Source organism: Octopus bimaculoides, chromosome 6, assembly GCF_001194135.2.
Source record: "Octopus bimaculoides isolate UCB-OBI-ISO-001 chromosome 6, ASM119413v2, whole genome shotgun sequence".
Taxonomy (NCBI): domain Eukaryota; kingdom Metazoa; phylum Mollusca; class Cephalopoda; order Octopoda; family Octopodidae; genus Octopus; species Octopus bimaculoides.
The window spans coordinates 96306767-96317363 of record NC_068986.1 but is presented as its reverse complement, the minus strand read 5'-3'; the positions used below and the strand labels follow the sequence as shown (position 1 = coordinate 96317363).

Sequence of the window (10597 nt, the reverse complement as noted above, 5' to 3'; positions counted from 1 at the left end):
GATCATTGCCGGTGCCCCTGGACTGGCTCTTGTGTGGGGCCATCGTAAGATTTTCAAGCGAGATCGTTGCCAGTGCCCCTGGACTGGCTCTTGGGCGGGTGGCACATAACATGCACCATTTTGAGTGTGGCCGTTGCCAGTACCGCCTGACTGGCCTTCGTGCGGGTGACACGTAAAAGCACCCACTACACTCTCTGAGTGGTTGGCGTTAGGAAGGGCATCCAGCTGTAGAAACTCTGCCAAATCAGATTGGAGCCTGGTGTAGCCATCTGGTTTCACCAGTCCTCAGTCAAATCGTCCAACCCATGCTAGCATGGAAAGCGGACGTTAAATGATGATGATGATAGATAGATAGAGAGTGAGAGAGGAGGGGGAAGACACATGTATATATGTAAATTTTCATATTTTGTATTTACATCTTCTGTATATTTGTTTTGTGTATTTATTTACCTCTTTTTCTTCTAGGATTCATTCTCTACTTTGATTTCAAAAGAAGGGAAGCAAAGTGATGGAGCCAGTGAGGATGAAATTGATGATCTTAAAATGCCTAGCAAAGCAAAGGCACAAAATAACAAGGAAAGTTTTGAGGTGATACCTGTGGATAATAGTATTGGTCAGCAGCAAGTATCTAGCACTGACGACGACGACGACGACGATGATGATGATGATGATGATGATGATGATGATGATGATGATAGTGAGGAAGAGGAAGACAACTTAACAGCACATAAAGCAAAAAAGCGAGGTATGTATAATATATATAGTACTATATGGTAGTTTGTTTTTATATGACATGTCCGTGCCTATATGCATGTAACGTCGATGTGTCCAAGGACTGCTTCGAGTTCCAATGTCTGCTTAGGCAGGGTTTTTATGATTTGATGCTCTTCTTAACAATAATCATTTTACAGTGGGAACTGGGTGCTTTTTTTTGTATCACCTGCACAGTTGAGGTCACTCTGCAGTTTGTTGGGTCACAAGCCCTGGGGTAGGTGGAAGAAGAGTCAGCTTCATGCTGGGAGTTTACTATGAGAGAGGAGGGCAGAGCAGATTCCTGCAGAGGGATCTGCTTGGCTACTAACGTCTTATATGGAAAAAAAAAGGTGGTGGTGGGGGGGGATAAAATGGTCAGTAGAATACACAAGGCATAGAGTGGTGTTAAGGTGTCCAGAAGGCCCCACCAGGCAAAAGTGGAATAGAAGTGGTGGGTGGGTGGTTTAACATTTAAAGTCTGTGACAAAATTTGTTGTGGCAGATTTCCTGTGGCCAGATGCCCGTCCTGTCACTTTCTGTCGCCTGTTTCCAAACAAGGTAATATTTTTCCATAGCTGGACATATTTACCACAAAGACTGGAAATGAACAACCATGCTTGTATGATGATGATGCTCATTTACAACCCTACATGGTGTTTTGAAAAGAGTACACACAGACACACACACACAATGGGCTTCTTTCAGTTTCCATCTATGAAATCTACTCATTAGACTTTGTGCAGTCTGGGTTTGCAACTAGAAGATACTTAACCTAGGTGCCATGGAGTTGAATTGAACTCTAGACCACATGGTTAGGAAGCAGGCCTCTTGACCTTTAAGCCATGCCTGTGCTCTATAATGGTTTGTATCTATGTGATGGTTTTTGTGTTTAAGTGTGTGGATTAGGTATATTTCTTTGATGAGTAAATTTATATCAGGATATTTTGAAGTCCTTCATGTTAAACTGAATTTTATAATATATGTCTTGGAAACCTTGTATGTTATTCCACCGTCTCGTGGGCCTGCTTACAACATCAACTCTGATAAGATAACCAACCTTAACTTACAAGTGTAATCATAATTTTGGCACAAGATGTTTTTAGAGTGCACTAATAGGCGTAGGAGTGGCTGTGTGGTAAGTAGCTTGCTTACCAACCACATGGTTCCGGATTCAGTCCCACTGCGTGGCACCCTGGGCAAGTGTCTTCTACTATAGCCTCGGGCCGACCAAAGCCTTGTGAGTGGATTTGGTAGACGGAAACTGAAAGAAGCCCGTCATATATGCATGTATATATATATATATGTTTGTGTGTCTATGTTTGTCCCCCAACATCGCTCGACAACTGATGCTGGTGTGTTTACGTCCCTGTAACTTAGCGGTTCAGCAAAAGAGACCGATAGAATAAGTACTAGGCTTCCAAGGAATAAGTCCTGGAGTCGATTCACTCGACTAAAAAGGTGGTGCTCCAGCATGGCCACAGTCAAATGACTGAAACAAGTAAAGAGGGAGAGTAATCACTAGAATAGTCTTAAATCAAACCGACCTTAGTAGTGAAATAGACTTTGGTTATACTATTGATCACAGGGCTTATATCTAGTAGGCTGTATGTTTTGTAAAGTTTTCCTGGCTCTTTCTTACATGAAGAACATCTGTAAGATGCAACTAACTTGTGGGTTTCTAACACTGGAGATATTTATTATCTTTAAGATTTAATGTCATCTTTAAGGTGCTCTGAGGATATAAAAACGTTGAAGATGTAGGTATACTGATTTGCAGAATCTTTGAAAACAATAAGCCACATTATATATACAAGAATATGGATGTACAGACAGTTTGTTCAACAGAAACAACAAATTAACTAAGGTACTGTTTGGTTCTTGAACATGTAATGTTGTTTTAAGGATACATTGTGGTACACGAATGATAAACATTTGAGTGTAAGATTCAGTAAGATACAATAAACAAGAGACTACTGACCCCTTAGCTTATGTAGAATCCTTTAATGTACTGTTTGCTTATTCATATGCTTTAAAATTTTTAACATCTATATTGTTACGAATATTAAAAATGTGTGAGTGTGTGTTGCATCTCTGTAGACCCACCTTGACCTCTATGTCATTGTTGGGGGGAAAGCTAGATGCCATATTAAAGTGATGCTGCTTCTGTATCTTCTGGTTTTCATTGAAATGATACAGGATGTCACATGTGTCATACATTCTCAGATGTGTATTTTTTTCTACAGATGTATATACATACGGGGGTGAATGAAAGAGTGTGTATCAAATAATGTCTTTTTTTTATTAGCATGTATGAGTCTGACTGCTGAAGCAATGTCTGATTTTCAAAGAGACCAACATCATCAACTGAACCACAAATACTTTTGGCACTCTCACTACCTCACCATTTACATCCAAGACCGTTTGCGACAGATTGATAATTTAGACTAAGATAGCTTTACGCCAAACCAAACTTTGTAACTTATGCACAGATCTGCAAACATTCCAACTACTCTTGGTTCTAGTTACATCAATGATCTTGGAATTTTATCATAGACATCTGTAGGAGCAGGTTTACTTCTTGAGAATTATAACACATACAAGTATCCTTTATTTGAAGTTAGAATCTTTTAGACAAAGGTATTTTAAAGATACCTGAAACGCATTGTTTGGATAGAACACCATCATCAACATTTTTATGTCCACTTTTCTATGCTAGCATGTGCCAGATAGAATTTGTTAGACTGAGATTGAAGCCATTAATGTGCCTCATGAATCTTTGCAAGTCAATACTTGTGGGGAAAAATATGAGTGTGTATGTGGGGATTCCAGAAAGCTGACTTTCTAGGAAGGAAGGACTTGGTATAGTGTTGGGCCTAGGGGCTAGGATACAACAAAAGTAATGAGAGGAGGAGAGACAGTTGGAATGGGAATGTTAAAGTGGAGGTAACCCAAGTGGGCAGAGGTCAGTATAGTAGTGGTAAAAAAGCAAAAAGAGAGGACTTTTGATCAAAGGCTGGAACATGTTTGTGAGTGGCTTTATGCCAATCAGTTAGATGGCCCTCTTTTTGGCCCACCTGACTGATTGGCATGTTGAATGTCTGTGTGCAATGGTAGCACTGTCTCAGATGTGAGAGAATATTCTCTTGCGGGCCTCAGTAAAGATATTTGTGTGTGTGTGGCATCTCTGTAGACCCACCCTGACCTCTATGTCATTGTGGGGGGAAAGTTGATGCTATATTAAATGTGATGCTGCTTCTGTGTCTTCTGGTTTTTATTAGAATGGCACAAGATGTTAGCTATGTCATACACTGCTCTCAAGTATGTATATACCTAATACATATGTAAATGTCTAGTAAACATGATGTGACTCCTGCATTAAATTGATGTTAAGATCAAGCAAGAGGTACAGTCTTAGCCTCTTATTTAACCAGTCTTAAAGTGTAACATCAATCTTAAAATTTTGTTTTGTTTTAACATTCAGTTTTCATGCTTACATGGGTCACACACAATTTGTTGAGGCAGATTTTCTATGGCCAGATGCCTTTCTGCCACAAACTCTCACCTGTATCTAACCAAAGTAATATTTTCCAATGGTTGGGCATGTTTTCCCTGAAGAGTGGAAACAAAGAACACTGCTTGTATGATGGTGACTCTTGTTTACAACTATCACATGATGTCAAAACAAGGAGATACACATACACACATATGACAAGCTTTTTTTTAGTTTCTGTCTATTATATTTACTCATAAAACTTTGGTTGGCCTGAAGCTATCCTGTTCAAGATGTCAAATAATGAGACTGAACTCAAAACCACACGGTTGGAAAGTAAACTTCTAAACCATACAGCCATGCCTAATCTCACTATTTATTACTAGCTGCAGTCAGTTGTCCCAACTTCTGGTGGCTCTAGTTACTTTATCAACTGTAGCCTTTATATCTAGAGGAGCCTGTATTTTATCCCAATTTCTTTTGATTCTGCTTACAACCTTTGAAGAATACCACCTACTTAATCTGTGGGCTTTCACTCAAGAGGTAGTTGGTGTGATATTTTTCAAAACATATATGTTTTTGGCAAACTAGCCCCATATTGATTCAGAAAATACCTGGCTTCCAGAATTTTGGTCATCATATAAGGTGCCTTATGTACTGCAAGCTGGACTGAGCCAGTAGCTTTAACTGAATATCATGCATTCACTTGTAGCTAAGAGATTTTGACAGGGTAGATATGAGAGACCATATCTGCCCAGTTTGAACGTAAAACACATAGAATATTTGAGCCAAATATGGCTGGTTTAAATGCTAACAGGTTAAACCAAGATATCTATATTCTCCTGCATATTATTTTAATGTATAAAGTGGTGGTGTTTTCTGGTATTGCAATAACAATGTATGTATGGCATCTCTGTAGACCCACCTTGACCTCTATGTCATTGTTGGGGTGAAAATTGGATGCTATATTAATGTGATGCTGCTTCTGTGTCTTCTAGTTATTATTGGAATGGCAAAAGATATCACATGCATCATACACTGTTCTCAAGGAAGTGTTATTCTCCAAAGTCATACACTTCTTCTTCATCATCATCATCATCATCATCACTCTTCCTTCTCCACATCAATCTGCGTCTGCTTTCCTTGCTGGCATGGGTTGGATGGTTCAACAGGATCTGGACCACTGGAGGAGAACACTTTCCCCAACTGCCTCAAAACATATGAACATCAGTTACCTATGTAAGACATAACCAACCCAACGGGCATGTTTCAACTCTGGAGATATCTGGTGTCATCTTTATTAAGACTTAACTAAGTGCATAAAGACTGCCTGTCTGGGTGTTCCTAGTAACCTGATGTATTAACTTTTGTTTTCTGTTTTGGTTTCTTAACTTAGACACCTGTAAACCTCTAAATATTATTTAGAAGTACTTAAAAGTTCCTATAGTAGGGTTTGAGTATATGGCATCTCTGTAGACCCAACCTGAGCCTCGTGTCCTTGTTGGGGGGAAAATTGAATGCTATATTAAATGTGATACTCCTTCTGTGTCTTCTAGATTTTATTGGAATGACAATAGATGTTGCATGTGTCATACATTGTTTACAGAGAAATATTTTTCCCCAGAGACATATATAATTGTGTATGTCAATAAGCGTTATAGGACAGCCAACCTAACACAAGTTTTCAATCTAGAGATATCTAGAGTCATCTTTTGTAAAGACACATGTTAAAGTCAAGCTAAAGCCATAAGAATATTACATGACCTTCAGAATCTAGGCCATGATATATAGGTACATTCTAAATTGGAGGCTGCCCTTCCAGTGTAGAATGTACTTTAAATATCACTGGCTCTTTATTGCATGTCAGATATTGGAGCTGAGAGTTAGTACACTGAACATAAAATATTAGATTTGTTGTCCTGTATGGTACATGGAGGCATCATAAGATTTACCAATCTATCTATTCAATGTCCATTTCCATATTGTTTCAGGTATACTTAGTCTAGGTTTGGATCTTTTTTAACTTCTAAAATCCTTTGAATTTTATCTGAATATGTTATAAGTTTCTACAGTATTTCATTAGAGATATGTTTAGCATCCCTGTAGACCCACCTTGACCCCTATGTCATTGTTGGGGGGAAAGTTGGATGCTACAATAAAGTGATGCTGCTTCTGTGTCTTCTAGTTTTCATTGGAATGACACAAGATGTTACATGTGTCATACATTCTCATCATCATTAATACAGTTGGTCAGATATTGTTGCTGGTACTTGCAATAATGAGATATTGCCATGATATGGCAATTGACCAAGATATCAGTGGTTACTCTCTTTCAAACATTACTACATTGTGTCTGGTCAAGGTATATATCTCTCTGAAACAACATTGTATGAATGTTTGTAAGAGAATAACCATTGGTGCCTTGGTCAATTGTCCACTAATGTAGTGATTCAATAGTTCTCTCTTTTATGGAGTCCTATAGTGTTTATCTCTTTGTTTTGAACCAAGATACTGTTTCACATCATCATCGTTTAATGTCAGCTTTCCATGCTGGCATGGGTTGGCTGGTTTGACTGAGGACTGGCGAGCTAGAAGGCTGCACCAGGCTCCAGTCTGATCTGGCAAAGTTTCTACAGCTGGATGCCCTTCCTAATGCCAACCACTCCGAGAATGTAGTGGGTGCTTTTACATGCCACCGGCACGAGAGCCAGTCAGGCGATTCTGGCAACGACCACGCCCAAAAGGTGTTTTTTACATGCTACCTGCATGGGAGCCAGTGCAGCAGCATTGACCACACTCAAATGTTTTTCACATGCCAGTAAGGCGACACTGGCAATAATCATGCTTGAATGGTGCTATTTATGGGCCACCGGCATGGGAGCCAATCAGTGGCCCTGGCATCGATCCCGCTCGGATGGTGCTTTCAACGTTCCACTGGCACAAGTGCCAAACAGAAGTTATTTTCTGGTATTGCAATAAATATCTGTGTTAGTGTGTGTGTATATGTATGGCATCTCTGTAGACCCACTCTGACCTCTATGTCATTGTTGGGGGGAAAGCTAGATGCCATATTAATGCGATGCTGCTTTTTGTGTCTTCTGGTTTTCATTGGAATGGCAAAAGATTTCACATGCATCACACATTTATATGAATTTTTGTTTACTGGTCCACTGCATACCTGCTTAGTTAACCTGATGTTTTAGCCATTGTGTTACTATATTTCTATTGAAATACACTGCCTTGGAAGATAAATTAAAATGAAATTTTGCTTGCTTTGAGAAATACAAAATTTGTATCAGGGTTTCAGAGTGGTCTCAGGTGTGTTGGTATCAAAAGGGTTAAACAGACATTTAAATTAGGCGAGAGGTACATGTGGCATACATTGTTCCCCTTATATTTGCATATTTGTCTGCGTGAATGCATGGTTATCAAGTATATGTTTCTTTGTATCTCACAGTTTGGTCAACATGTATTTGATATTATGAATCTGGTTTTAAAACCTGGAAATTGTGCATAGTGATAATCTCGAATCTCGAGTCCTAAGTAGGGTTGTTGAACTCAGTGTCAGACTAAGTCTGCCAGGCTATGAACTACTCACTTCTACACTAGTTCTTCTAAAGCCACTCTTGATTTGTAACACTATTTATAACCTCAAAATAATGAAAAGACAAAGTTAACTTTGATGGCATCTGAACTCGGAATCCAGAGAATCCGAACAAATACTGTAAAATATTCTATCCGACACACCAATGACTCTTCCAATTTGCTTCTGTCTCTTTGTGTGTTCGTGCATGCATGTAGTTTGGTGTAGGAATGAGATTTTAAAGAAGTTTGTTTGATTTATTAATTACTAGTTGCACCAGAATTGGATCCAGAAGGTCTTGCCCTTGCTGCTAAGATGGTACATTCCAAGAAGCAGCGTCGTGAAATTATTGAATCAGGATATCACAAGTAAGTAACACCTCAGTGTTGTTTCTTAATCAACAGTGTGTTTTTCTGTGAGTACAAGTCTGTTGTTGTTTAGTCCCCAAGTCAGCCCTGATCTGGTTTCTGATCAAACTCATTCCAGCTATGGCCATCCTCTCTTTTTTTTATACATAGACTAGGATTAAGTTTACATTATCTAATATGTTCTCTTCTTAAGACAATTAGATGTGATTTGAAGGGCAGTAGGTTACTATTTATAACATGTTGCACAATCATGTAGAACAGGGGTTCTCAATCGTTTTTTACTTATGGACCCCTTTGATTACTATTTTATTCTAGTTGACCCCCATTGCCATTAAATGTTTAAAAACTAGTTTTACCTGTTTTGTTTTTCACACATTGCTTTGCGTAGATTGAACTATGTAAAATGTTAGAGAAAGAAATTTAGCTGTTTCTTGCAATACTTACCAATACATACATCTAAAGCAAAATTTTTTTTCAGGGTCCTTTAAAATACTATTGTGATTCCTTAATTTACTATTTTGTGAGGACCCCGATTGAAAACCACTGTAGAACAATCATGGGCAAACTGGCTGTTGAGACTTTCTGAATGGCATGCCCAATGCAAAATTACCTTGAACTTTTTTAGTGGTGCAGCTTGCTTGATGTAGAGGTTTCTTCATTGATTCTATATTCAATATTATTTGTATATAATTACTGAACCTGCTCAAAATGGCAGCCAAATCATTTTGAAATCACATTGGCTTAAAAGTAAAAGGAACGATGTGTTGTGTAATGTAGTCCTGGATATATTATCTAAAAAAGAATGGTAACAACAACAATTACATATGCTACCTAAGCTTTTACCTAAAGTATTTGTTGTAATTCTGCGTCCACCAATTATATTGTCATGACCATCATACTAGAATGGACTTCTTTTCACTAAATCTGTTTGTATCTTATTAGATTCATGTATGATGACTCCAACTTACCACGTTGGTTCTTGAAAGAAGAAGAAAAACATGCAAGAAAGAATGTTCCAGTCACAAAAGTAAGACCATTAATTTGCCTTTCATATTCTTTCTCATATTATTATTGTTATTATTACTATTATTATTATTAATATGGTGAGCTGGCAGAATTGTTAGCACAACTTCCAGTTGAGTCTTGGGGTCAATGTAATCAACTAACCCTGTACCCTGAATTTGCAGGCCTTGTGCCAAAATTTGAAATTATCAGCATTATTAAGGTGGCAAGCTGCCAGAATCGTTAACATGCCAGAATCGTTAACATGCCAGGCAAAATGCTTTGTGCATTTCATCTTTCTTTTTCATTCTGAGTTCAAATTCTGCTGAGGTTGACTTTGCTTTCCATCCTTCCAGAGTTGATAAATAAGTACCAGTGTACTAGTTGAACACTAGGGTTGATGTAATTGACTTACCCACTCCTTGGAATTGCTGGCCTCATGCCAAAATTTGAAATTGTTGTTGTTAACCCATTAAGTCCCACTGTCCTATAAATAGGACACTAAATGAGAACATTAAATAAGCTATCTCACATTGTCTCAGTGTCCTATTTATAGGACACCAAGTTTTTCCATTTCTACTTGAAGTAAAGGAGTTTTAATAATTATTTTTTTCATTTTAACCTACTTTCAATCATCTGTAAAAGTTTTAAAGTAATATTCAAAAATTTAAGTACTCTGGGACTTAATGAGTTAATGCTGGAATTGATATAATCGTCTGACCGCCTACCCCTAATATTGCTGGTCTTATGCTAAAATTTGAAGCAATTATTATTATTAATAATACCTATCTTAGTCATGGAAACTGTATAATGTGTATAAAATTCTGCTTGGCAGCAAAATATAAAACATGTATTCAATATTGATATATAAATGCTGGAAAGTAAGTGGCTGTGAATGATCCATTGAAAATGAATTAAGTGTACAACTGGGCTGAGAAAATGATCATTATTAAATTATTCAGTGGTTGTATACAGGAGATGTGACTGAACTGGTGTAACCTTTCAATATTGCTATTATCTGTTTTGATGCTGTTGTTTGTTTCAGGCTGAAATGGAAGAATACAAAAAGCAGATGAAAGAAGTTGATGCTCGGCCTATAAAGAAGATTACTGAAGCTAAAATCAGGAAAAAGCTCAGAGTAAGTTGCGACTCTTACTTATTTATCAACTCACTCTCTCACTTCAAATCTGCTGAACCTAACATGGACAACATGAGGGTTTTTTTATATTCTTTTACTTGTTTCAGTCATTTGACTGCAGCCATGCTGGAGCACCGCCTTTAGTCGAGCAAATCGACCCCAAGACTTATTCTTTGTAAGCCTAGTACTTGTTCTATCGGTCTCTTTTGCCGAACCACTAAGTTACGGGGACGTAAACACACCAGCACCGGTTGTCAAGGATG

General features: G+C 38.0%; 1 protein-coding gene across 1 annotated transcript in view; it reads left to right on the top strand.

The window, feature by feature from the left end:
- Positions 1 to 10597, top strand: part of LOC106871475 (pre-rRNA 2'-O-ribose RNA methyltransferase FTSJ3) — a 40408-nt gene that overhangs the window by 26127 nt on the left and 3684 nt on the right. Inside the window, exons 13-16 of the mRNA XM_014917951.2 lie at positions 466 to 745; positions 8098 to 8194; positions 9137 to 9221; positions 10242 to 10334. Of these exons, the coding sequence (XP_014773437.1) occupies positions 466 to 745; positions 8098 to 8194; positions 9137 to 9221; positions 10242 to 10334 (555 nt within the window). The remainder of the gene's footprint in view (positions 1 to 465; positions 746 to 8097; positions 8195 to 9136; positions 9222 to 10241; positions 10335 to 10597) is intronic.